The 27,962-nt window shown below is 45.4% G+C and overlaps 1 protein-coding gene across 1 annotated transcript; it reads left to right on the top strand.

Moving 5' to 3' along the window:
- Positions 1 to 2,730: 2,730 nt before the first annotated feature.
- LOC145355176 (uncharacterized) lies at positions 2,731 to 27,962 on the top strand. The gene is made up of 8 exons (XM_080207089.1): positions 2,731 to 2,790; positions 4,184 to 4,246; positions 6,951 to 7,126; positions 12,415 to 12,551; positions 14,660 to 14,728; positions 17,570 to 17,730; positions 22,952 to 23,077; positions 27,782 to 27,962. Exons 2-8 carry the CDS (start codon positions 4,203 to 4,205, stop codon positions 27,960 to 27,962), a joined length of 894 nt encoding a protein of 297 aa, XP_080063215.1. The 5' UTR covers positions 2,731 to 2,790; positions 4,184 to 4,202.

The following is a 27,962-nucleotide window of genomic DNA, read 5'->3' on the forward strand; positions in this document are numbered from 1 at the left end:
GAAGAGAGAATGTACAGGGTGCGTGGGGTCCTTAATTATGCTGGCTGCTTTTCCAAGGCAGCGGGAAGTGTAGACAGTGCCGATGGATGGGAGGCCGGTTTGTGTGATGGACTGGGCTACGTTCAGGACCCTTTGTCGTCAATTCCTTGCCAATATCCATTATTTACAAATTCAAAATGCTGCAATTATAATTCTAAATAAATACTCAGTGATTACTCAACTATTTTATTAGTAAGTTAATAAGCAGGCAGAGTACGGTATCATCGCGCAGGACTTGAGTTCATTACCAAACTTTCCGATGAAACCGATTGTCTGATTTAAGCATTTGGTCCACATTGAGGGGGACAACAGAGGGCTCCTGGTCAGTTCAGTCCCACCTCCCAGCATCATCATCACTGAATTCAATGGAGTATTTCTTCCATACTGACTGTTATAGAGAGGTGCAGAAGATAGGCAGCCAATACTTTCAGCAGCTGGAGCCACTTCCAAGTAACTGAACGATTGAAACTTGTTCATTTGATTTAATTTATTATTGTCGCATGTATTGGTATACAGTGAAAAGTGTTGTTTGTTGCGCATATCCAAAGGTCCGAGTACGCATTCTTGGCATTCAGTTACAAATATCCTCGGGTATAACTATTCAATATGAGTCATTCACATTAATAGCAGTAACAATATAACGCAGTGTTTGCTTGTGTACACCCCACAGGTGTTCCTACTCTGACTATTAAACAAACCAGTCAGTACAAATCTTCACAGTGTTATCGTGAACATGAAAGAAAAATATCCAATTAGTTATTTATAGACCTGCAGATGTTCACACAGATTTTGGAGACTGCCTAAATGAACATGATCTGTGTGTTACATCACAATGTGACACTAAATTAATATTTGGGAATTCAAGAATTGCAACACAGATTGCAAGAAAATCTTTCACATCGAAGTAGCAGTTTACCAAGTGTGGCATCAACCAGCCCTAACAAATTGGACACAGTGCGAATGTAAAATCCTTCACTGGTTGGCATCATACCTGGAATAAAGGTGGTAGTGATTGCAGGTCAATAATCTCAGCTCCAGGACATTTGGGTGGCATGGTAGCACAGTGGTTAGCATTCCTGGCTTGGGTCACTGTCTGTGTGGAGCTTGCAAATTCTCCTTGTGTCTGCATGGGTTTCCTCTGAATGCTCCGATTTCCCCTCAGGCCAAAGATACGCGGGTTAGGTTGATTGGCCGTGCTAAAATTGCCCCTTAGTGTCCTGAGATGCATAGGTTAGAGGGATTAGTGGGTAAATATGTAGGGATATGGGGGTAGGGCCTGGGTGGGATTGTGGTCGGTGTGGACTCAATGGGCCGAATGGCCTCTCTGTGCTGTAGGGTTTCTATGATTTCTATGACATCACTGAAAGAATTCCTCGTGGTAGTGTCCTTGGCCCAACCATCTTCAGCTGCTTCATCAATGACCTTCCTTCCATCGTAAGGTCAGAAGTGGGGGTGTTCACTCATCATTACCCAATGTTCAGCACCATTCACGACTCCTCCAAATTCTGTCCATTACCTACAAGGCACAAGTCGGGACTGTGATGGAATATTCTCCACTTGCCGGGAAGGGTGCAGCTCCAGCGACACTCGAGAAGCTCAACGCTATCAAAGATGGCCTCCTTGATTGGCTCACCCCTCATTGTAATACACTCTCATACTCTCACCCCCCACTGTAACACATCCAATGCACATCACTGGTAATACTTTGGAACCATCAATTTAACACTTTTACTGATCCTTCTGTTTTTCACTGTAACACTGGGATTTATTTCACATTCATTATTCTAAAACTCTGACATATATCAATAACTTAAAGTCATATAGCAGATTGCACAGGTTCAGTGACACAGTAGTGAGCAATGCTGCCTCACAGTGCCAGCAACCTGGGTTCGATTCCTGGCTTGGGTCATTCCTTGTGCGTAGTTCGCCTGTTCTCTCCATGTCTGCATGAGTTTCCTCCCACAGTCTGAAAGACATGCTAGTTAGATACACTGGCCGTGCTAAACTCTCCCTCAGTGTACCCAAACAGGTGCCAGAGTGTGGCGACGAGGAGATTTTCACAGTAATTTCATTGCAGTGTTAATGTAAGTGACTTGTGACACAAATAAATAAATTTTAACTTAACATATTGAAACTTCCCAATGTGTTACGCACAAGTGAATACAAAGGATTTGGCCACACAGAGATATCAGACAACACGACCTGAATCTTGATCATAGTAGCTTATTAAAAGAAGAGGCAGCTTGACCAAAAGATTTCAGATGACAATTGCAGACCCTCAGGCCAAGATAGCTGGATCTGATTGAGGTGTGTAAAATACTAAAAGGCACTGATAGAGTAAATGTGGACCAAATGGTTCCTCTTACGGGGCAATCTAGAACAAGAGTGTCAATCCTCCGAAAGGAACTCTTCAGTTGTAGGCAATAAAATAAAACTTACTCCAACTTATAAATCAAAGAGAAAGGTTTGATAAGGAAACTTTGTTACTCCAATATGTGAGGCCTCACCCCAGGCTATTCCAAACTCTCCCCAATTCCAAACATTCCTTTTCATACTGAGTTAGCTAGTCAGCTGACCACCACATCATTTTGGTTACGTGATTTACTGAGTCAGCTGATATTTAGGCTCGATAGATGGCCTACTCCTGCTCCTATTTCTTATGTTCTTATGTTCTTATTTATAGCTTGTTGCTATTGGTCACACTCCAACTCTCTGAAGAGTGCAGTTGAACAAACGGATCTGGGAATACAGGTACAGAATTCCCTAAAACTGACGTCACAGGTGGATGGGGTGTTAAGAGTGCGTTTGCTACATTGGCCTTTATAAATCAGAGTACTGAGTGTAAAAGTTGGAGCGTTATAGTAAGGTTGTATAAGGCATTGGTGAGGCCGAATTTAGAGTATTGTGTATAGTTTTGGTTACAGGAAGGATGTAAATAAGGTTGAAAGAGTGCAGAGAAGGTTCACAAGGATGTTGCTGGGATTTGAGAAGCTGAGTTACAGAGAGAGGTTGAATAGGTTAGGACTTTATTCCCTGCAGCGTAGAAGAATGAGGGGAGATTTGATAGAGGTGTATAAGATTTTGATGGGTGTCGATAGAGTGAATGCAAGCAGGCTTTTTCCACTGAGGCTAGGGGGGGAAAAAAACCAGAGGGCATGGGTTAAGGGTGAAAAGAGAAAAGTTTAAAGGGAATATTAGGGGAGGGGGGGTACTTCTTCATGCAGAGTGTGGTGGGAGTGTGGAATGAGCTGCCGGATAAAGTGGTAAATGCAGGGTCACTTTTAATATTTAAGAAAAACCTGGACGGGTTCATGGATGAGAGGGGTGTGGAGGGATAGGGTTCAAGTGCTGGTCAGTGGGACTGGGCAAAAAATGGTTCGGCACAGACAAGAAGGGCCAAAAGGCCTGTTTCTGAGCGGTAATTTTCTGTGGTTCTAACAGATCCAATGTTCTCATTGGTTACATTCTAACAAAGAGCTCACAGGTATAGGTTGAGAGGCAGTAGACTTAAAACAGATGGAGAGGAACTATTTCTTGCAAAGAGTGATGAATTTGTGGAACTCACTGCCCCATAGCATGGTAGAGTCTGAATCGTTGAATGGCTGCAAGAAGGAAATAGATATATTTCTGATCTTAAAAAAAGGGGTAAAGGATATGGGAAACAACTGGGGATGTGGATTTGAGACCTTGATCTGTTTGACTGGCGGAGTAGGCTTGAAGGACTGAACTTGCCGACTCCTGCTCCTAATTCCTATGTTCCTATGTAGACTGCCAGCCCAGTGACAATACCACTGTGGCACCACCTCCCCAAGTAAGATACTGAAGTAGGGACACTGCTTAGAGCTACAGCCCCCAAAGAGAAAAGAGAAATGTGATGTAACAATTGACAATGGAAGATCTCAATGCGGTAATCTTTCAAATCTAAATAAGATTCCAGAACATCTGAAAACATGGACAATGTTCACTTATTTTCCTTTCATTCGTAATATGAGGAGGTAATGCTGATGCAGCGTACATAATTAATCTGTCAGATGTTTGTTACAAATTTCTTTAAGTAAAAACCTTATAAAAGTTGGTTTTGAACAAATGGCAATACAAATGAAATATTGTCTCAGACTAATGGGATTTGTTTCATTTCCTGCAGTTGCCGTCTCCAAGCACTGATGCTCCTCTTACTGTGTAAATGGATGTTTACTTCTCTGCAAAGGTATTCCGCACAGCCTTGTCTTAATTTTGAGTAATAAGTTAGTAAGATTTAATGTTGAAATAGCTACAGGTGAACCGACTATGGGAGAAGCAACCCATTGGAATTGAGCAGTTGATGCTAGTGAAAGAAGTAAAATTACCTTGTGCAGAATCTTGCCCCAGTCACATTGATGTGGAAGAGAATTCCAGACTGATGCCTCAAAGATGAAGGGATTCCTAGTAACCATCTCCCTTCACATAGAACTGGCCTAGAATCATAGAATCCCCACAGTGCAGAAGAAGGCCATTCAGCCCATCGAGTTTGCACTGACTCTCCGACAAAGCATCTTACCCAGACCCATCCACACCCTATCCCCGTAACCCCACACATTTCCCATGGCTAATTCCCCGAAGCAAAACATCTTGAGATACTGAGGGGCAATTTAGCATGGCCAACGCATCCAACCTCCAGATCTTTGGAGTGTGAGAGGAAACACATGCAGACATGGCGAGAATATGCAGACTGCGCACCAGACAGTCACCCAAGGCCAGAATTGAACCCGGGTCCCTGGCGCAGTGAGGCAACAGTGCTAACCACTATGCCACCTACCATCTTCTCAACCTTCTTATCTCTTGTGGTCCCTCCAATCCTGTGATCTTTCTGTGTTAACTTGACCCCCATTTCCATGTTTTCCTGAACACTGTCATTCCCTCACTTTACTTTTATTGAGCTGTATGAAAGGGTGCAACAGAAGAACTTGGTGTCATCATAGACTTCACTGCTCAAGTTCGGGAACTCGCTTCGGTGTTGTGGATCTTTGAGGTTTGTGACTTGGAAATATATCGCTATTTCTTCATTGTCGCTGGGTCAAAATCTTAGAACTCCTTCCCTAACAGCACTGTGGGTGTGCCTACATCTTAGGAATGTATCAATGCAACAACAGCAATATGATGGGAGCTGCGCTGTGAGGCAGCAGTGCTAACTACTTGCCATCGTGCCACCTGTGGTGCATCATATCGGAGTGTCTGTCAGACTGAAAATCAGATAAACCACATTTCTGTTTCATTGGTCTGATGGTGATACTGCATTGTCACATTTGTTAAGCAATGTATTTTAGGTGTATGAGCTCTGCACTGGAGTTATTTGTTCTCATTTGAACTCTGAGCAAATCACCTCCTAATCTTCCTTGCTTTAAATATAACAATTCCTGCTTCTCCACCCTCTACGGAGGGTGGCACAGTGGTTAGCACTGCTGCCTTATAGCGCCAGAGACCTGGGTTCGATTCCTGGCTTGGGTCACTGTCTGTGTGGAGTTTGCATGTTGTCCCCATGTCTGCATGGGTTTCCTCCCAATCCAAAGATGTGCAGGTGGATTGGCTATGCTAAAATGGCCCTTATTGCCAGCGGGACAAGCTAAGGTAAATGCGTGGGGTTATGGGGATAGGGCCTCGGTGGGATTGTTGTTGGTGCAGGCGTGGCCTCCTCCTGCACTGCAGGGATTCTATGATTCTAACTGAACATTCTCCACGTCATCATTCTGGTAAATCCCCATTGTTCTCCATCCTCGCGGAAGTGATCAAGTTAGACACTATAGTCTATCCGAGATCTAAACAGTGATTTATAAATACTTTTTATAGATTTTTTCTTTTATGGAACCCTACAGAGCAGAAGGAGGCCGTTCGGCCCATCGAGCCTGCACCAACAACAATCCCACCTAGGCCCTTTCCACATAACCCTGAAGCCAGAATTGAACCCAGGCCCTGGCGCTGTGAGGTAGCTGTGCTAACCACTGTGCCACCACTTTTTTCCTACTTTTTCCTCATATTAATCAAAACAAATTTTCCATTTGCATGTTGTCATGTCATATTAATTAGTCCCTTCAACATCGAAGAGATGTCTGTGTGGGCCATCAGTTCTCTCTCCATTTCCTGCCACCCCTTTGCAATTGTACCACTTTGTTTATACACTGCCTCTCTTTCTTCTTTCCAAAGTGCATCAGTTCACCTTCTATTTCAAAGTTTGCCACTCTGCATGTCCATCTCTTTGATTTGGAATACTTTTCACTGTCTCCTGACTAATACATGCATTAGCCAGTATACAGTGAAAAGTATTGTTTTTTGCACACTATACAAAGCATACCGTTCGTTGAGTACATAGGGGAGAAGGAAAGGAGAGAGTGCAGAATGTAGTGTTACAGTCATAGCTCGGGTGTAGAGAAAGATCAGCTGAATGTATGGTAGATCCATTCAAAAGTCTGATGACAGCAGGGAAGAAGCTGTTCTTGAGTCAGTTGGTACATAACCTGGGGCTTTGTATCATTTTGCCGATGGAGGAAGGTGGAAGAGAGTATGTCCGAGGTGCGTTGCGTCCTTGATCATTCTGGCTGCTTTTCCGAGGCAAGTCTATCAGAGTCCTCCCGTAGCCTGCTACTGCCCACCTTACTGTTTACAGCATTTTCAAGTTTTATGTTTCTGGCGCACTTTTACATTGTCCTTGGGCACCAGTCCTCATCATTAATATTTGTCAGAACCACCATTGATCCTGACACCTAACATCATAAATTTCCCTCCAGTTTGAATCAACGTCTATTCATCATGGCTGTCTTACTCTGCATGGAAATGAAATGGAGGTGAATCTTTCTATAGCTGTTGTTATCTAGCTGCTGTGCTGAGAATAGCACAATTATAATCCTCCGCTTGCTACAGTAACGTTTCCATATTGACAGATATTCCATAGCAGCAGAGACACAAACAAGGCAAGCAAATAATCCGTTGCTTGACAATAAAGGGCTGCCCCGATTCTCTGCTATTAAAGTGGAACATATAGTGCCTGGGATGAAACAGGCGATTGAGGAATTTGCCAAGGGACTGAAAGAGCTGGAAAAGGACTTGGAAGCATCAGGTAAGCAATTCTTTGAGGCACTGTGAACAGATTGTGTGATTTATGTTTAGGCTGACAGCCTACTGCAGTACCGAGGGAACATTGCACTGCCACTGTCAGAGATCATAGAATCCCGACACTGCAGAGGGAGGCCATTCAGCCCACTGAGCCTGCACCAAGTATCTCACCTGGGCCCTCTCCCCCATCCTATCCTGTAACTTCCACACATTTAAATAAAAAGGATAAAGTTTATTTATTAGTTACAAGTGAGGCTTACATTAACACTGCAATGAAGTTACTGTGAAATTTCCCTAGTCGCCACACTCCAACGCTGTTCGCGCCAATACATCTAACCAGCACATCTTTCACACTGGGGGAGGAAACCGGAACACCCAGAGGAAACCCACGCTGACATGGGGAGAACGTGCAAACACTGCACAGAGAGTGACCTAAGCCAGGGATTGAACCTATGTCCATGGCACTATGAGGCAGTGCCTTTACTTTGCTAATCCATGTATCCTATACATCTTGGGACACTAAGGGGCAATTTAGCACGGCCAATCCAAATAACCTGCACATCTTTGGATGAGGGGAGGAAACCAGAGCACCCAGAGGAAACCCATGCAGACACAGAGAGAAGGTGCAAACTCCACATAGACTTCCATCCGAAGCCAGGAATTCAACCTGGGTCCCTGACACTGTGAGGCAGCAGTGCTAACTGCTGTGCCACTGTGACAGCTTTCAGATGAAACATTAAACTAAGGCCACATCTGCCCTCTCAGTTGACCATGAAAGATCCCAGTGCACTTTTCGAAGAAGAGCACTGGATTTCTCCTCAATACCTTATCAAGTTTATCCCTCAGCCATCAGCACTGAACCAGATTACTGCAGTGTGATCTCATTGCTTTTAGTGGTATCTTCCTGCTTTCAAATAGTTGGCTCAAACTTCTAAAGAGAACATCAAGCTGGGCCAACGTTTTTCAATTATTTGAAGAAGTAATGGAAAGGGTGACAAAGGTAATGTGGTAAATGTAATGTATTTGGATTTTTTAGCATGTCGTCCATAGGTGCTGCATTGTAAACAGAATTCACAGAATCATAGAATCCCTACAGTGCCAAAGAGGTCATTCGGCCCATCAAGTCTGTGCACACTCTCTGACAGAGTATCTTACCAAGGTCCTCTCCCCTGCCCTATCCCCATAACTGCACGCATTTCCTATGTTCAATCTATCTAAGCTACACATCTTGGAGCACTAAGCTACAATTTAGCATGGCCAATCCACCTAACCTGTACATCTTTGGACGAGTGCAGGTGGTGGTTGAGGCAAGCGGCATAGATGCAGTTCAATAAGTTAAATAAACACATGAGGGAGAAAGCATTAGAAGGAAGTGTTGATGAGAGTTCAATGAAGAAAGGTGGGAAAAGCTCATGTGAAGAACAAACGTGGAGCACTTGGACCAAATAGTCTGCTTCTTGTAATGATGGACACTCACAGACTTCATCAGGAACATAAAGGGTAGTTATTAACAAGGAAAGACTGGACAGATGCCTCCCTCCCCCAGCTGCCCCAGGCCCTACATACCTTCTACGTGTCTTCAGACCATCTTCTGCCAAAGGAGAACTCCCACTCTCAGTCCCAATTGGTCCCTCCCCAAGCCAGTTGACTCTCTTCTGCTGTGTTGCTCTTAAAGGGATAATTGCCACACTTTTGAAAATGGAAAATACATTGCAATTGGAGGTTATTTAGCCCAACAAGTCTGCACCAACTCCACAGAGCAGGTCCTTTCCCATAACCCTCTCATATTTATCCTGCTCATCCCCCCAAACTACACACCTTGGAACATTAAGAGGCAATTTAACATCAACAATCCACCTAACCTGCACATTTTTGGGCACTAAGGGAAAATTTATTACGGCCAATCAACCTAATTCGCACATCTTTGGAGTGTGGGAGGAAGCTGGAACATCTGGAGAAAACCCATGTAGACACGGAGAGCACGTGCAAACTCCATACAGACAGTGACCTGAGGCTGGAATTGAGCCTAGGTCCCTGGTGCTGTGAGGTGGCAGTGTTGAACACTGTGCCACCGTGGGTCTGGCAGCATCTGTGGAAAGAAAAACAGAGTTAATGTTTCAAGATTAACCTGACTCTTCAGCGATGAAGAGAAGTAGGAATGTGATGGGTTTTATACTGTTGAAGGGGGAGAATGAAACAGGTGGAGCCAAATAGTAGGTCAGGGTCAGGGGAGATTTGATAACGCTGACAAAGAGGGTGGGAATGACAGTGTTAAAGACTAAGGCGGGTGTTAATGGTGGTAAAAAGGTGAATGAGCGCAATGTCTTCATAGCTCATCACTCTGCGAAAGCAAAACAGCTGGAATGGTTGCTACGAGTGGACACAGGTTTAAGGTGCTGGGGAGTAGGTACAGAGGAGATATCAGGGGTAAGTTTTTCACTCATTGGATGGTTGCTGAATGGAATCGGCTGCCATCGGTGGTGGTGGAGGCAAATTCGATAGGGTCTTTCAAGAGACTGCTCAATGAGTACATGGAACTTAATAGAATTGAGGGTTATCGGTAAGCCTAGTAGGTATGGATATCATTGGCGCAACTTGTGGGCCGAAGGGCCTGTTTGTGCTGTTGTTTTTCTGTGTTCTATGAGAAAAATTACAGACTCAACCTTGTGGGGTGAGATAAAGAATATTAAAAACATAAAATGGATAACAGAGTTCATGGCCCGAAGTTGTTGAACTCAACGTGAAGTGTAGAGAAGTGTTTAATTGGAAGGTAATATGCTGATGCTTCAGTTTGCGTTGGGCTTCTCTGGAGGATTGCAGCAGAAATGTCGTCACGAGAGCAGGATGATGAAATGAAGTGGCAAGCAACAGGGAGGCCGGAGTCATGTTTGATAATTGAGCCAAGGTGTTCTGCAAACAAGGTCACTCGTTCCGTATTTAGCCTCCCCCCAGTGTAGAAGAGTAAGAAGTCTCACAGCACCAGGTTAAAGTCCAGCAGGTTTATTTGGAATTACACTTTTGGAGTGCTGCCCTTTCATCGGCTGACTGAAAGAGATGTGGGAGATGGAACAAGGAACGTTACACATAACCCTCAAAAACTCAGGCATGTGCGAGTACCCGTACCTCTTATTTGAAGGAAATGAAGGAGCAGCACTCCAAAAGCTCGTGATTCCAAATAAACCTGATGGACTTTAACCTGGTGTTGTGAAACTTCTTACTGTGCCCACCGCAGTCCAACGCCGACATCTCCACATCAATGTAGAAGACAACGCATTGGGAGCAGTTGACTAGATTGAACGGTACGCAAGTGAATCTCTGCCTCACCTGAAAGGAATGTTTGAGGCCAAGATGAGATCACAAATTGGCGCTGATACAGTCATCAAAATTTTGCAAAATGAGAAGTGGGAGGTGGAACAAGGGATGTTACATATAACCCACAAAAATAACTGAGGCATGTGCGGGTACCTGCACCTTTTATTTGGAGGAAATGAGACAAGTTAAAGGAGAAATTATTCAGTGAGAGAGCAGGTTTCCCCAGGCTATCTGCCTGTATGTAATATGGATCACATTGCACTTAGATTAACAGCGATCTTTTGTTTAACACGTACTTACGTATCAAACCCAAAGCGCTATGAGTACCAGCTTTGTCTGTTGTTTCTTTGTCACCTCAAGCAAGGAGATTTGGTGGCGGAGGTTTTTTGAAGTGTGTTGGACCAAAGAGAAGCAATACTAAATCAGGATTATGGTGTCAATATAAAGATGGCTCATTTGTGAGGGAAAAATGGAAAATAAATTATCATTTTCTAAGGTTCCCAATAAACAGCAGTAATATATCTTGTTAAAATGCTTTGCATCTTATGGGGAAAAGTTTCTTCCTGTCTACTCTATCCATGCCCCTCATATTTTGTACATCACAATTATGTCCCCACCTCAGTCTCCTCTGCCCCAAGGAAAACAATCTCTCCAATCTTTCTTCACAACCAAAGCTCTGCAGCCCAGGCAACATCCTGGGAAATCTCCTCTTCTCCCTCTCCTGTGCTATCACATCCCTCCTTTAATGTGGATTCCAGAACCGCGCACAATAATCTAGTTGTGGCCGAACCAACATTTTATATAGTTGCAGCATGACCTCCCTGCTCTTAAACTCTACGCCGCTATGCTGAGTACCCTTATACTATCGTGATCTTCGACCCAAAGTTAAGGTGATATGGTGCCCACGTGGTGGATGTCAGCATGGGCTCCTTCAGGAGATAGTGTATGATCTCACCACAACAATATATGGATCTCACGGATCTCTCTGGCCACAATGGGGAGCGGGGGGGCGCGGATTGGTGGCGAGGCACGGAGAACGGCATTCCCTGTTGGCCTCAGAAGGGGTCATACGAGCCTCAGGCCGACATGTCAGTAAACTTCTACCCCATATCTGCGGATCAGGTCACATTTGCTATTATTTCTTCCAGTGGTCAATTCTAACATGCATGCTGTCTCCTTTACATGCCATTCCCAGTAATTATCGTACAAAACTCCTTCCTAGATCTGAGTGTGATTTCTGTGTAGTCATTATCTGATGAAGAATGTTGAGTTATGCTAAATGCACTTGTGCTAAATGGGAAAGGACTCCGATACTCAGGTTAAGGGTGATTTTATCAGAATCTTTAGTGTCTGTCAATGCCATGACTTTTCAACGTGCCTGGGGTGGATTTGAGCCTGTCTATAAGTGCTAAAACGATAATGTGTTATGACAACCTATCAGCCAATTCTGTCAAAGACAGAAGACTGGGAGCGTGGAAAACAACATAGGAGCAGCACGATGACACATGGTTAGCACTGCTGCCTCACAGCGCCAGGGACCTGGGTTCAATTCTGGTCTCGGGTCACTGTCCGTGTGGAGGCTGCAGATTCTCCCCGTGTCTGCGTGGGTTTCCTCCGAGTGCTCTGGTTTCTTCCCACAGCCCGAAAGGTGTGTGGGTTAGGTTGATTGGCCATTCTAAGTTGCCCCTGGTTTTAATGGGATTAGCAGGGTAAATATGTGGGGTTACAAGGATAGGGCCTGGATGGGATTATTGTCGGTGCAGGCTTGATGGGCCGAGTGACCTCCTTCTGCATTATAGGGATTGTATGGGCAGGATTTTCCGGCTGCGCTCGCCTCGAAACCAAAAAATCCAGCCTGAATTCAATGGACTTTTCCAGCGTCCGCCCATAGTCTCAGCTCACGAGTAAAGCAGGTTATTATCAAGTTGAAAATCCTGAAGAAAAGTTGCTTATTTTCTTTTTGTAACTGTATCACGTTAGGAAATGTGGAGAAAACGTGGACATCAGTGTTTGACCGATTGGAAACCCTGCATTTCCCTTTTCACTACAGCTGGGCGATTGTGTCCTGCCTGTACAAAGTAAAGAGCAGTCCAGAGCTACGGAGCGCTTATCGCGAGGTTCGTATCATCTTTCTCAGAGAATCGTAGAAAAGGTATCAAGCTGCAGCAGTGCTGTCACTGTCTGGATGCATGAGCTAAAATTGGCTGACTGGCCTTCCTCAACCAGAATTATCCTGCGGCCAGAGGAAATACTGGCCGCGATTCTCCCAAAAGTGCTGAATTGACAGGAAAGCTGTTCCAAATCAGTTCAGCCTCTCACCTGAATCTCCGCACTCTGTGCACTGCAGAGGTCCCAGTTGTGAATCATTAAAAACATGCAGGGTGGGGAGAGTTTGTTGGGGGGTGGTGGTGAGGGGGTGGGTGGGGGTGTGGGGTGTTTGGGGAGGGGAGAGGGCTGGGGCGGGGGGAGCCTATTCACGCCGGAGTCGGACAATCCTGGAACTCTGCACATTCGCAGAGGCCCCGATCTGTCAGAGTCCTCATTTGCTGGCCAGCTCAATCGCTGGCCCAGGACCCCCGCAGGGCTGTCCCTCCAGCACCCCCCTCCCATGGTCTGAATGTGGCCCCCGCAACAATTCCCAGGCCAGGCCAGCCCTGCCCCCCGACTTCCATCTCGGAGCGTCCCGATGTTCAGCCCACCCCCCCCCCCCAAGCAGTGGTGATTCCCCCACCGCCCCTGAACCGCCCTGGGGTCAGACCCCCTCCTGGAAGCAGGCAGACCCCCACCCCCCAGCCTGCCCCAATCGCTGGCCTCCCTCCATCCCAGACCGATCCCAATGCAGAGGGGCAGTGGGACCACCCCATTCCCACCCATTACTCCTAGGCCCTGACCACAATAGGCCCCTCCTCCTTGGCACTGCCCAATGCCTGATGGGCAATGCCAAGGTGCCCTCTGGTCTTGGGCAGTGCTGGGGGCACAGGCTGGCACTGCCAGGGTGGCCATGCCCGGGGTGGGGGGGGCAACACCCCCCCACTATCTGACCCCCTGGGGGGCCTCGATTAGCCCCACTTCATTCTGACAGTTTCTCCTGCTAGTCTGGCTGACAACCAAGCATCATCTAATTGGGTAATGAGTCTTTTTGCTTTCCAATTGGCATTAAGAGGCACTGAATCACAAGGATGGATGTGTTGGCTGACCAATGGCTGGAGCGTGGGGGGGGCAAAGTCATCTAATGAAACCCCCAGGATCGGTGCAAATGTGATGGGCCGAATGGCCTCTTGCACTATAGGGATTGCATGATACTGTGGAATACATTTTATCACAGTTGGTAACTCCTAGGTATTCGTGTCTGACGGACTGGGCAGCATGTTGGAACCACTGAGTTTCCAGATCCCCCCTCTGACCTCAAGCGCTTGGCTGAACGGCAGTGAGACCCAACTGTAAATGATGGTCCAATCTCTCGCCCATGACCCAGGTTAGGGTCATTCCTCCTGCTGTCCTTCAAAACCGAGAATCTGTCTCCCAATTGTTTTGGGTTAAATGGCAAAAAAAGTACCACCGTGGAACAAGTCTCAAATTTATCTTCTGGAAGATGAGATACTGTTTTCTCAAGTAATAGGAAGCTCAGAACCTTCCTGCTGTTTGGCCTCAGTTGCACAGTGAGTGGGTGGCTCACTGACAGATCAGTTTTGATCTCATTGAATGGAGGAGAAGACTCAGTGGGCCAAATGGCCTACTTTTGCTCCGATGTCTTATGGTCTTATTAAACCCTTTCTGAAGCCAAGAGTATAGAAATGCTAATAGCATTAGCTGTTCTCCTTTGGGATTCTAAGCATCCCTTTGGGGCTGCACGGTGGTACAGTGGTTAGCACTGCTCCTCACAGTGCCGGGACCCAGGTTCGATTCTGGCCTCGGGTCACTGTCTGTGTGGAGTCTGCATGTTCTCCCCGTGTCTGCATGGGTTTCCTCCTACTTTCCAAAGATATGCAGGTTAGGTGGATTGGCCATGCACAATTGAGGTGTAGTGTCGGGGGGATGAGCAGGGTGGGGTTCCGGGAATAGGGCCTGCGAGGGATTGTGGTCAGTGTAAACTCAAAGGGCCAAATGGCTTCCTTCTGCACTATAGCGATTCTATAATAAGAGGTTTTAAGGTATTTGATTTCTTAATTCACTCAAGACCAAAAGAATGAGAACTATATTGATCTGGTAGTGCCTTGTGTTGCAGGTAGTACCACTGGTCGTGAAAGAGAATATGCGATTTTCTCAGAGTGTTACATTGTACAACGCTTACAAGGTGAGTAAAAAAAAAACATTCTTTTGAATACGAGCTCAGAATATTCCAAACTAAACTGCAATCAAGAGTTCAACCTCCACCAGGATCACATTTCAAACTTCTTCTTCATCGCAGCACAGTATGACGGCTGGCACGCATTTGAGTGGCACAGTGGTTCGCACGGCTGCCTCACAGTGCCAGGGACCTGGGTTCAATTCCAGCCTCGGGTCACTGTCTGTGCAGGGTTTGCACGCTCTCCCCGTGTCTGCGTGTGTTTCCTCCGGATGCTCCGGTTTCCTCCCACAGTCCAAAGACAAAGATGTGCAGAATAGGTGGATTGGCCATGCTAAATTACCCCTTGGAGTCAGGGGGATTAATAGGGTCAACAAGTGGGGTTGTGGGGATCGGTGGGATTGATGTCGGTGCAGGCTCCATGGGCCGAATGGCTTCACTCTGCACTGTAAAAATTCAATGTAAAGACATAATGAATGGCAGAGCAGACTCGAAGGGCTGAGAGGTCTACTGCTGCAGGTTAGATGGATTGGCCATGCTAAATTACCCCTTAGTGTCAGGGGATTAACAGGGTAATTATGTGGAGTTATGGGAATAGGGCTTGGATGGAATCGTGGACGGTGCAGACTTGGTGGGCCGAATGGCCTCCTCCTGCACTGTAGGGATTCTGTAATTTGCCACTGTGCCTGTAAAGGCTGGCGGTGAGGTCTCATTAGTCCTCAATTAATCACGGATCACTAACCGTCCCAGAACTTCTCACGATGTGTGTTGGCGAGCGCACAAAGTTTTAGCTGATAGCTGCCAGATAAGGAAAGTTGCCAGCGGGGTTTTGAAGTCCTCTCTCTCTGACACCACGGCAGTTCACTACAGATTTTGAGATGGAAAAGAGTGCGTTGTTGGCAAATTGAAGCAGCTCCTTGCATCTGAAAATCTGCATTAATCAAATGATCGATTGTCTAAGCTTGAAACATTTCATAGAACTATTGATCATTCACATGGATGTGATAGTCTCACAATTCTGAGATTTGGATGGCCAATTTTCCCCCCCACAATGAACTGATGGTCACCTACACACATGTTCAGTAAGATGCCCCTGCCCTAACAGTGTTGCTTTTTCTATAAAGCAAGGCGCACAAAATCCACTTTGTCTCAGCTTCTTGTTTGTACTGGTGTCACCATGACGATAAGGAGCAGCTGTTCCCCTTCGTTGAAGGGTGAGTCACGAGGGGGCGTAGGTTCATGATGAGGGGCGGGAGGTTTAGAGGTGATTTGAGGAAAAACCTTTTTGCCCAGGTGACGGTCTGGAATGCGCTGCCTGGGAGGTTGGTGGAAGTGGGATGAATCACATCCTTTAAAAAGTACCTGGATGAGGACTCGGCGCGTCATAACATTCAGGGCTACGGGCCAGGTGCTGGTGAATGGGGTTAGGTAGGAATTCAGGTGTTTCACACATGTTGGTGCAGACTCGATGGGCCGAAGGGCCTCTTCTGTACTGTATGATTCTAACACCAACCTCCACGTTCGGGACATCTGGCGAAGAGGAAATCACTCTGAATCACCCGTTTGCAATATTTCTTGAGAAAGTCGTCAAGAGAAGTTGTTTCAAGCAAACTTTGACCAGGCTGTGGGCTGGGTTCTGAAGAATCAGGTTTTAGTGACCCATTCACTGATTCCAGGAAGGAACAAACAAATGATGTGTACCATGGGTCAAGTTTGGTTGGGGTGATTGAGAAAGAAATAGATCAGGAAAGGTTCTTTCTGCGAAGGCAAGTGGCTTATCCGTTTAGTCATGTCCACAGCTCCCCCTCATGGCTTAGTTGCCAAGTGCGCTCCCAGTCTCTCAGCCAGGTCAGGAAGCAATGTTCCAGGCTGGACAGACACCAGTCAGCTGAATCCAGCAGGGAGAGAGAGAAGGAGGGAACTGACCTTGGCATGGCTACCCTAGGGAAGGAAGATGATAATCCCAGAGCTATCTGGCTATTTGGATGGATAGGTTAGGTGGATTAGTTATGGTAAATGCATGGGGTTATGGGGAAGGGGGGGTGGGCTTAGGTATGTTGCTCTTTTGGAGGGTCAGTGAAGATTCAATGGGCAGAATGGCCTCCTTCTGCACTGTAGGGATTCTATGGTTCTAACTCTCTGGGTGAAAGTGCTCAGGGCTCAGTTGTTGTTAACTCCCACAGTTAGGTAACCTGTCAAAACCCGCTGTAAACTCACACCCAATACATGGCCAGGGCTCAAATACCAGAAGGCAACTGGCAGCCGTGCGACTTTCAATGTTAAACTGTAAAGTTTATTTATTATAATTAGGCTTATATTAATACTGTAATGACGTTGTGAAAATCCCCTACTTGGCACATTCTGGTGCCTGTTCGGGTACACTGAGGGAGAATTTAGCACAGCCAATGCACCCTAACCAGCACGTCTTTCAGACTGTGGGATGAAACCGGAGCACCCGGAGGAAACCCACGCAGACACAGGGATTCAAGCTGGGAATCGAACCTGGGTCCCTGGCACTGTGAGGCAGCAATGCTAACCACAGTGCCACTGTATCAACTAACAGAGGGGGAAAGAGAGTAGGAGGGTGACAGCAGAACCCAAAAATACAATGCAATTGAAGAAAAAGCTTATGTTGCCTGTCGTTAATCCCTAGTTACAGGTAAATGGCATGTAAGCAGTACAATTGGTAGTGATTGTGGAGCTATCTTGGAGGTAACAGTATTTGGCCCTTTAGTTGAAATAGGTTTGGGTTGGGGATGAGAAATCCTTGCACAAGGACGCATTGTCGGAGAATTGAGAAGTCACCACCACAAGCATATTTCCCACTGTGCCCCTCTTTTGTTTTGACAGGCCCTGATCTCAGGAAAGCAGAGTCTTAATGGTGTTCAGCTCCGTATCATTAATTCCTCTCTGCTTGCGGCCAGGAACAACGGTGTTGAACTTGAGGGAGAAATGAAAATCCGCTTCAATGACATCCAGTTGCAGCTAGCGGAGCACTTGGAGAAGTTCAGGTGTGAGGGAGTAGTGTCAAATGGTTGACCAAAGAGCCTGTGCACTTTAGGCTTCTGTTCAACCCAGGCCTTTGGGAATTGTTAATCTGCAGGCACTAATTATCTTCCACCTTGCTGTACTTTCAAACATTGATCGGCAATGAGCTCTGTGCAGGATGAGAGGGATCAGAGGACTACTTTTGATAAATGACTTCTAAATTAATATTTTAACACCGTGAGGAGCCTTCCTTTCGCTGGCGATTTTGTTTTCTTTAATTTTTACTGAGGTGGATACCAAAGAGATCACAGATTCTGTGATGCTTTCTAATGCAGATAGTGGGATGCAGTTGCCGGGGCAACATGATAATCATAGTAGGAGGATGTTCCAAGTTCTCTATTTCTGACACATTGCGTTTTATAAAAATAGATTTGATGGTTTTGCTGGAAATAGGAGTTGAAGGAAATCTCCCAGCCATGGTTACAATGCTACATGCAGTGCCAGAGGAGATGTGCCCCCCCCCCCCCCCCCACCACCCCCCCACCGACTGTTGTGCCACTCACTTCCTTAATTCCCCCCCCTTGCTTGTGCCAGGCTTCATTCATATTCAGTGGCTCAGATGAAAGCCGAGCACATTCTCTGTTGGCAGGTCAGCCATCCTCTCCCCCCGCACCCCCCAGCACTACGAATGTGGAGTGGACGCCACAATCAGATCAGCCTTGATCATATTGAATGGTGGAGCAGGCCTAAGGGGCCAAATGGCCTCCTGCTACCCCTATTCCTCACGTTAAATAACAATGAATTGAAATTTTCGGAAGATTTTTGACTGGTGACTCCTAAGGTTTTATGAAAGGGAAATCGCGTTCGACAAATTTATTAAGTTTTTTGAGGACGTAACAATGCAGAATGGAGTCGGGGGAACAAGTAGATGTGGTGTATTTGGATTTCCAAAGGGCATTCAGTGAGATGCCACATAAAAGGTGGCTGCTCAAGCTAAGATAGTTAGATTGGGGGTGATCAATTAGCATGGAGAGAGGATTGGATAGCAAACAAAAAAATAGAGAATTGAAATAAATGGGTCTTTTTTGGGTTGGCAAGCTGTTACTAGTGGAGTGCCACAGGGATCAGTTCCAGGGCCTCATCTGTTTATATTGTATATTAATGACTTGGATGGAGGGCAGCATGATGGCTCAGTGGTTAGCACTGCTGGTACACAGGAACCTAGTTCAATTCCAGTCTCGGGTCACTGTTTGTTGTGGAGTTTGCACATTCTCCCCATGTCTACATGGGTTTCCTGCAGGTGCTCCGGTTTTCTCCCCACAGTCCAAAGACATGCTGATTAGGTTGGTTGGCCATGATAAATTGACCCTGAGTGTCAATGGGACGAGCAGGATAAATACGTGGGGTTATGGAGTTACGACCTGGGTGGCATTGTTGTCGGTGCAAGTTTGATGGGCTGAATGGCCTCCTTCTGCACTGCAGAGTTTTTGCAAAGTGATGTAGACCGGTGAAGTGAGTGGGCAGAGAATTGGCAAATGGAATGTAATGTAGGAAAATGTGAGGCTGTCCTGAGACACAGGGAGAATGTGCAGACTCCGCACAGACAGTGACCCAAGGCGGGAATTGAATCTGGGTCCCTGGCCTTGTGAGGCAGTGGGGCTAACTACTGGACCACCATGCCACCCGAAATGAACGAACCATCATCTATTGGGTGTAAGACCACAGGTCCTGGCAGGAGGAAACTTTTAGTATGAACCCAGGACTATACCTATACTTAATAAAAGCAAATGACTGCAGATGCAGGAATCTGAAACCAAAAGAGAAAATGCTGGATAATCTCAGCAGGTCTGGCAGCATCGGTAAGGAGAGAAAAGTGCTGTCATTTTGAGTCCAGATGACCCTTTGTCAAAGCTAAAAGGATGTGAATAAAGGATGTGAATGGCCAAACGGCATAGAAGCTGTAAGCTGTGAAGAATGAAGATGTTGGGGGTGGGGGGTCATGGTGGAATGAGACAGACATAGAATGCAGAAAAGGGAAAGCGGGTGGAGAAAACGTAAGGGAAGGGGATGAAATAGGGGGAAAGAGTGGGGGGGGGGAAGAAAAATGAAGAAAGACGATAAAGAAAAAATGGAGAAGAGTTAAAAAATTAAATAAAATAGGGTGGAAACAAAGGGGGCTGAGATGGGATACAGCAAAGCAGCTGAAGTCGTTGAATTCGATCTTGAGACTGGAAGGCTGTAAAGTGCTTAGTTGGAGGATGAGATGCTTTTCCTCCAGTTTGTGTTGAGCTTCGCTGGAACATTGCAGCAAGCCAAAGACAAACCAGGATATGGAAGAAGGATCGTGTGTTAAAATGGCAAGCAGCCGAAAGGTCAGGGTCCTGATTGCGCACAGACTGTCACAGCTTACAGCTTCTCTGCTATTTGGCCATTCACACCCTTTATTCTCTCTGTGGACAGCTATTAGCAGTCTTTTTCCTAGTTCCTGGGGCTATGACTCATCTTTCGTTCCCCCCCCGCAATATAAATATCTCCCACTTTCTATGCTTTTTTAGCTTTGTCAAAGAGTCATCTAGACTCGAAATGTCAGCTCTTTCCTCTCCTGATAGATGCTGCCAGACGTGCTGAGATTTTGCAGCATTCTCTCTTTTGGTATACCTATACTTAAACTTATTTCTATAAAGCTTCATCCCTCCATCGTGGTTCCTCATCCTGGTAATTCACGCTACAACAAAAACTATTAACTCTGTTTCCATCTCCAGACTCAGCTGCTAAGTATTCCCAGTATTCCTTTTAATTTTATACTGAATCTAATCGTATCTGTGCTGTGGGGAATGGGGTGTTGGTACACCAACTGTAGCTCAGGCGAAGAGCGACTTTCAACGAAACATGCTCCAAATCCAGTAAGCTATAACATTCTGTGCACAATCAGGACCCTGACCTTTCGGTTTCGTGCCATTTTAACACACGATCCTGCTCTCATGTCCCGGTCTGTCCTTGGCTTGCTGCAACGTTCCAGCGAAGCTCAGCGCAAACTGGAGGAAAAGCATCTCGTCCTCCGGCTAAGCGCTTCCAGTCTCAACATCAGATTCAACAACCTCAGATGCTTTGCTCTGCCCTATCTCAGCCCCTTTTGTTTCCATTCCATTTTATTTAATTTTTTTACTCTTCTCTACTTTTTCTTTATTGTCTTTCTTCATTTCTCTTCTCCCCCACTCTTCCCCAGACAACGCGCCACCTCCCTCCGTTGGGAAACACGTAGCTGGGAGGCCAGAGAATCTTGCCCCTGGTGTCCCTCCAAGATCTGTGCCAAGGCCGGGACTGTTCACCTTACTTAGTAATGGCTTAGTTGGTGGGGCAGAAAACCATGTATCCATCTTTGCTGATAACACAAAGATAGGCAGTGGAAGCATAACATCGCAAAGAATACTAATAGCTTCAGAGAATTGACAAAACTGCGGCAAATGGACTTCAAAAGGATAGAACAGAATATTATCTAAACGGTGAAAGACTTGAAACAATGAAGGCTCCAGATACAAAGATTATTAAAATGTCACAGGCACGTACAGAAAATAATAAAAAAGTCTAATGTAATGTTGGTTTTATATCTCGAGGGCTAGATTACAAAGGATCAGAATGGGAGTCATGCTTCAATATACAAACTCAGCTTCGACAACACCCGAACAATTCTGGACACCACAACGTATAGACACAGAAGGATATATTGTCCTTTGAGGGAGTGCGGTGTAGATTTGAAAACAGAAGGAATAAGAACAGGAGTACGCCTTTTAGTCCCTGGAGCCAGCTTCATATTCAGAAGATTGTGAGCGTAATTCTCCGACCACGCTGGTCTAAAAGCCGGAAATTCCTGCCGACGGTCAATGGGGTTTCATGTTCTCTGAACCCGCCTGCTAATATTCCAGTGGCGTGCGGGATGGGAGAATTCCAGCCCATGAATTATTTGAACACGTTATAGAAAAACCATAACAGAAAAGCAGGATTACTAGAGAATGATAAAGTGGAATCCAAATATTAATTATAATGAGAAATTATACAAAGTAGTGTTATAGTCCCTGATTCGGGTGAAAGATCAGGTAATTAAAACAGATCTGTTTCCACTGGCACTGCCTGACTTGCTGAGTCTTTCCATCATGTTCTGTTTTTATTTCTGATTTTCCTGCATCCGCAGCATTTTGCTTTTATAGACCCAGGAATTCAAATGGTTAAGGGACGATTGACCAATTTTTTAAAAGAGGAACAGATGGGGTTAAATAACAAAAACTGTTAGTTTGGGATTCCAGGACTAAGAGGCACATGAGCCTAAAAATTAGAGCCATACCTTTCTGGATTGAGAAAATACTTCTTCGAGCAGAGGGTTATTACTTTATGATTTATTTATCGGTGTCACAAGTAGGCTTACGTTACCAGCACGGTGGCACAGTGATTAATATTGCTTCCTCACAGTGCCAGGGACCTGAGTTTGATTCCCAGCTAGGTCACTGTCTGTGTGGAGTTTGCATGTTCTCCCCATATCTACATGGGTTTCTTCCAGGTGCTCCAGTTTCCTCCCACAATCTGAAAGATGTGCGAGTTAGATTGATTGGCCATACTAAATTCTCCTTCACTGTACCCAAACAGGCACTGGAGTGTGGCGGCTAGGGGATTTTCACAGTAATTTCATTGCAGTGTTAATATAAGCCTACTCATCACGCGAATAAATAATCTTAAACATTAACAATGCAATGAAGTTATTATGAAAATCCCCTGTTTCTGGCACCTGTTTGGGTTCACTGAGGGAGAATTTAGCACGGCCAATCCACCTAACCATCACGCCTTTTGAACTGTGGGAGGAAGCCGGAGCACCCAGAGGAAATCCATGCAGACACAGGAAAAGGGTGCACAATATACATGGTGATCCAAGCCAGGGATCAAACCCAGTCCCTGGCGCTGTGAGGCAGCAGTGCTAATCACTGTGCCACCACGATGCCGTCCACAAGTGGTAGAAATTTGGAACCCTTCACCACAAATTCTAAACCTGAGATTGATCAGATTTTTTGTTAACCAAAGGAATAGGGACAAAGTATATGGATTAGGTCACAGATCAGCCACAAATTCATATAGCATTGAGACAGGCTTGAGGCCTACTACTGTCAGTTCTAATATGATATATTTTAAAATGAATGGAGAAATGATTGTGATCTTAGCAAGGATTCAGCTTTGTCTCTCCTCTTTCACTGTCATCAGTACCAATGTGATAGAGTCTACAAACGCTTACTCGCTGCTTTTGACAAACAAGACGGCCGTTCAAGAGCTTCCTGAAATAACTCGCGGATTCCTCGCCGCTAACGCAGTGAGTGGGACAAATCAAAGGTACGTCATACAATCATCTCAAACGTACAGCCTTGTTTCATTGCAGAAAACAACCGGATTTAAAACAAAACACAGGTTCCTGTTCCCATCTTCAGGAACATTGCGCAATTGTGACACGTTGAGCTCTGCAATAATGAAAGTGGTCCTTTCACAAGCACTCAATCTTCCCACAGATAAGAGTGGTATTGCCACTATTAACTGGAAGTGGTGGCATGTTGGTTGAAGAATCTCACTTCAGACACCATGAAGTAGACTTCGCAGTCTTGAGTATGTTAGCAAGTTTTTACTAACAACTCATAACCATACACTGTAGAGTGTTCAAGGAAAGGGCTGAGTCCACCCGAGGTCTTTATACATTTCTAGACGAACCCTGGCTCTGGGACATGGACTTTGTTGCATCATTGTGTGGGCATTATTCTTTTCAGTCTCACATTAACCCCGTATGTACCAGATCTTACTACTATAGTGGTAATGTCACTCGACTAGTAATCCAGAGGGCCAGGTTGATGCAGGTTCAAATCCCACCATACTAACTAAGGTTCTATAAAGCTTGTTGGTCCATCCAGTTCCATTGCTTTTTGTAAACTCTGTAGAAGCCTGTTACAACTGAGCGAGGGCATTTAATAAATAGGCAAGTGAGACTAGCTTTCTAATTATTAACTGAATTTAAATTCCGCCAACTGCCTTGGTGGGATTTGAACCCATGTCTCCAGAGCATTGGCCTGTATCTCTGGTTCTGTGACATTATCATTATGCCACTGTGTAGTTATTTCCTATTGAAGTTGATGATTTTTATTCGGTGTCTGCTGTGCTATTTCTGAAATTTAACCCACATATTTAATCCCTAAAAACAATATAACTTAGTGCTGATAAATCGGCTGGAAATGCTGAGTCTCCTCTCTGCAGATTCTGCCAAACTCGCTGAATATTTCCACCATTTTCCATTTTCATTTCAGATATCCAGCATCTGCATTTTCTTTATTAATGATTAAAGAGCAGAGTTTTCTTGCTCTTGAGCCATGGATTGAGGTTGGTTAGCTAATGTCCTCGTTTCAGCAAACTAATCTTGCATTTGAAGAATGTTTTCCTGGTCTGTCAGCAATATAACAGCATAAACCTCAACCTTCTGCTGCCTGGGCCTAGCTCTGTAATTCCTTCCCTAACATTCTGTTCATCATCTCTTTCTCCCCTCCTTTAAGCTCCATTCTAAAATCCACTGGGACAATTCTCCCAAAAAAATTCTAAGTGTCAAATTGGTGGGAAAACTGGAGTAATTTATGTTGTTTTTTTCACACCAGACTTCCACACACCGTAATGCAGAGGCCACCAGTGTGACTATCATTAGATTACAGGGAACGGGGCCTATTCCTGCCCGGGAGACTGAACCCAGTGAGTCTCTGCGTGTGCACAGTGGCCCCAATTGTCATCCTGCCATTTGCTGGCCAGCTGAATCACTGGCCAACCCAGGAGCCAGACACTGCTGCCTCCATGCTCCCCTCCCACCCCGCCCCTCCACTGTGCAGCTTGGGAGAATCGCAGCCCACAGCTTTGACCAAACAGTTGAGTATCTGCCCTCATTTCTCCTTCGGTGGATCCGGAGTAGGAATTTGTTTGATGAAGCTACTGTGAAAGCATAGGGATGTTTTCCAACATCAAAGGCACTTCATACACATAAGTTGTTATAAGATAAACCAAGGACTGCATTTAAATTACATCTATAAGATGATATTAAGATATTAAAACATTTAGCCACAGAATCCCTATAGTGCAGAAGGATGCCATTTGGCCCATTGAGTCTTCACTGACCACAATCCCACCCAGGCCCTATCCCTGTAACCCACAGCATTTACTCTACCCATCCCCCTGTCACTAAGGGTCAATTTTCGCATGGCCAATCAACCTAACTCATACATCTTTGGACTGTGGAAGGAAATCGGAGCACCTGGAGCAAATCCACACAGACACGAGGAGAATGTGCAAACTCCAGACAGACAGTGACCCGAGGCTGGAATTGAACCCAGGGCCCTGGTGCTGTGAGGCAGCAGTGCTAGCCACTGTGCCACCCAAAAATGGAAACCATTATGATTTTTTTTTGCTGAAAACACCAAAAGTTTTGCTGAACAAGCAGACCTTTAGCATTAAGTATGAAATTGCCTCATCTGTTTAAGACTGTACTTTATAAAATGTGGATAGAGCTGCTGGAGAGGGTGCAGAGAGGATTTACCTGGATGATATCAGAAATGCACAGGTTTACACATCAGGCAAGGATTGGAAGACTGGGTCTCTTTACTGTTTAAAAAAAAAAAGGGGACTACCTCATCAAAATCTTTAACATTTTGAAAGGTTTTGACAGACACAGAAGAATGTTTCCTCATGTGGAGAGAGGCATAACACAAAACCGCCAATGCAAGATAGTCACCAAGACATCCAGTAGGGAATTGAGAAATTTTAGGGCCAGATCAGAAACTCCAAGGTACATTATGAAGTTTGATTTTGGGTTTAGCAAGCATTTGATGTTTCACTCCAGGGGTGATTCTATTGATAAGAACATAAGAACATAAGAAATAGGAGCAGGAGTAGGCCAACTAGCCCTTCGAGCCTGCCCCGCCATTCAATAAGATCATGGCTGATCTGTCGTGGCTCAGTTCCACATTCCCGCCCTCTCCCCATAACCCTTAATCCCCTCTCTCATCAAAAACCCATCAACCCGCGTCTTAAAAATATTTAGCGAGGCAGCCTCCACCACTTCAACGGGCAGAGAATTCCAGAGATTCACCACCCTTTGAGTGAAGAAGTTCCTCCTCAACTCTGTTCTAAACCGCCCCCCCCTTTATCTTGAGGCTGTGCCCCCTAGTCCTACTATCCTTTCTGAGCGGGAAGAGTCTCTCCACCTCTATCCTATCCATCCCATTCATCATCTTATACGTCTCAATGAGATCTCCCCTCATTCTTCTAAACTCTAACGAGTACAAGCCTAATCTATTCAGCCTCTCCTCATAGCTCAACCCCCTCAACTCCGGCATCAGCCTAGTAAACCTCCTCTGCACTCCCTCCAAGGCCAAAATATCCTTGCGTAAGTACGGCGCCCAAAACTGCACACAGTACTCCAGCTGCGGCCTCACCAATGCCCTATACAGCCGCAGCAAGACCTCCCTACTTTTATATTCAATCCCCCTCGCGATGAAGGCCAGCATCCCATTCGCCTTCCTGACCACCTGCTGCACCTGCAAGCTGGGTTTTTGCGACTCATGCACAAGGACCCCGAGGTCCCTCTGCACCGTCGCCTGCTGCAGTTTTTCTCCATGTAAGTAATAATCCTTCCTACCATTATTCCTACCAAAGTGGACCACCTCGCACTTGCCAACATTAAATTCCATTTGCCATTTCCTGGCCCATTCGCCCAGCCTATCTAGATCCTTCTGTAGACTCTCCCCACCCTCCGCACAATTTGCCTTTCCACCAATTTTGGTGTCATCAGCAAATTTCGACACCCTACACTCGGTTCCCTCCTCCAGATCATCTATATAAATGGTAAATAGCTGAGGCCCCGGCACCGACCCCTGGGGCACTCCACTAGTCACCATCCGCCAATCCGAATAGCACCCATTGACCCCCACTCTCTGCCTCCTATTTGACAACCAGTCCTCTATCCATGCTAACACCCTACCCCCAACTCCATGTCCCCCGACCTTCTGCAATAACCTCTGATCCACTAGGAAGCTTTTATCAAAAAAAACTTTATTTAACAATACAGTTTAACTATAACAAATAGCATGAGTGTAACCTTTACCAATTGAAATACTTAAATATGACAAGATATAATTCTTAACTGCTAGTCTATCTCTATTAGTTCCAATTTAAGCAATATTCTTCATAGATATAACCTCCTCTTCAAATCAGTTAGCAAACAACAGGCTGACATGCTGATGTGTGGGCTGCTCGTCCTCAAATCTCCAGAATACTTCGGGAATGCAATAGCTTTTTTTTCCCCCAAGTCCCAGACTTCAATCTCTAGAGAGAGAACTCCTGCTCCTTGCCAGTCCAAGACGAAACTGCCTGCTTTTTATCTTCTGTAAGCCCAGCTCCATCCATCAGCACATGATGCGCTCCTGTCAATCAACCTAATTAATCCCTACTCTGAAACTCCAGGGGACAATTCAAAAAATAAATAAAACTGCATTAACTCAGATTAAAGCAAACATCCCAATAACAATTATGTTTCTACATTCTGGGCATGTGGGCTGCCTGAAGCAGACAAATCGGCACCATAATCAGAGCTGTAGGTTGAAAGCATTCCCTTCATTTCTTAAATACATTTCTTAAAGGCACAGTGTCGTCAGAGAAGAGACTTCTTCACCCAGAGAGTGGTGACAATGTGGAACTCACTCCCACAAGGAGTGGCTGAAGTGAAAAATACAGATGCAGTTAAGGAGAAATTAGACAAGTATATGAGTGGAGAAAGAGTAAAGAGTTACGGTGATGGATTTACAGAGTTGGGAGGAGGCTCGAGTGGAAGAGAAAGACCAACACATAGAAGACGGGCTGAATGGCCTGTTCCTGTGCCAACTATTCTACGTGGAAACAAGTTATAAGATGACTGATCATTGCTGCGAGATCATGGGAGTTGTTGCATTTACTTCTTTCTAATGTTGTGAATCATTGTGTGGTCATCAATTAAAAATCTTTTTATTTTATTTGTGGCAGGCCGGATCCAGAGAATGGTCCCTGGATGGTGACGTTAGATAGCCCCAGTTTTAAACCAGTGATGTTGTACAGTTCAAACAGCCAGTTAAAAGAACAATTGTACAAAGCCTTTGTTTCCCGAGCTAGGGGAGGCCCCTTCGATAATGGTGCATTAATCGATGAGATTAGAAAACTTAGGTAA

Source organism: Carcharhinus amblyrhynchos, chromosome 18 (genome assembly GCF_965287045.1).
Source record: "Carcharhinus amblyrhynchos chromosome 18, sCarAmb.v2.hapA, whole genome shotgun sequence".
NCBI lineage: Eukaryota > Metazoa > Chordata > Chondrichthyes > Carcharhiniformes > Carcharhinidae > Carcharhinus > Carcharhinus amblyrhynchos.

Excerpts from the sequence above, each read along its gene's own strand:
- LOC145355176 (XM_080207089.1), top strand. The coding sequence starts at position 4,203 with ATGCTCCTCTTACTGTGTAAATGGATGTTTACTTCTCTGCAAAG. Across the intron at positions 4,247-6,950 it reads ATGTTTACTTCTCTGCAAAG|ATATTCCATAGCAGCAGAGA; the intron begins GTATTCCGCACA and ends CCATATTGACAG. Across the intron at positions 12,552-14,659 it reads TACGGAGCGCTTATCGCGAG|GTAGTACCACTGGTCGTGAA; the intron begins GTTCGTATCATC and ends CTTGTGTTGCAG.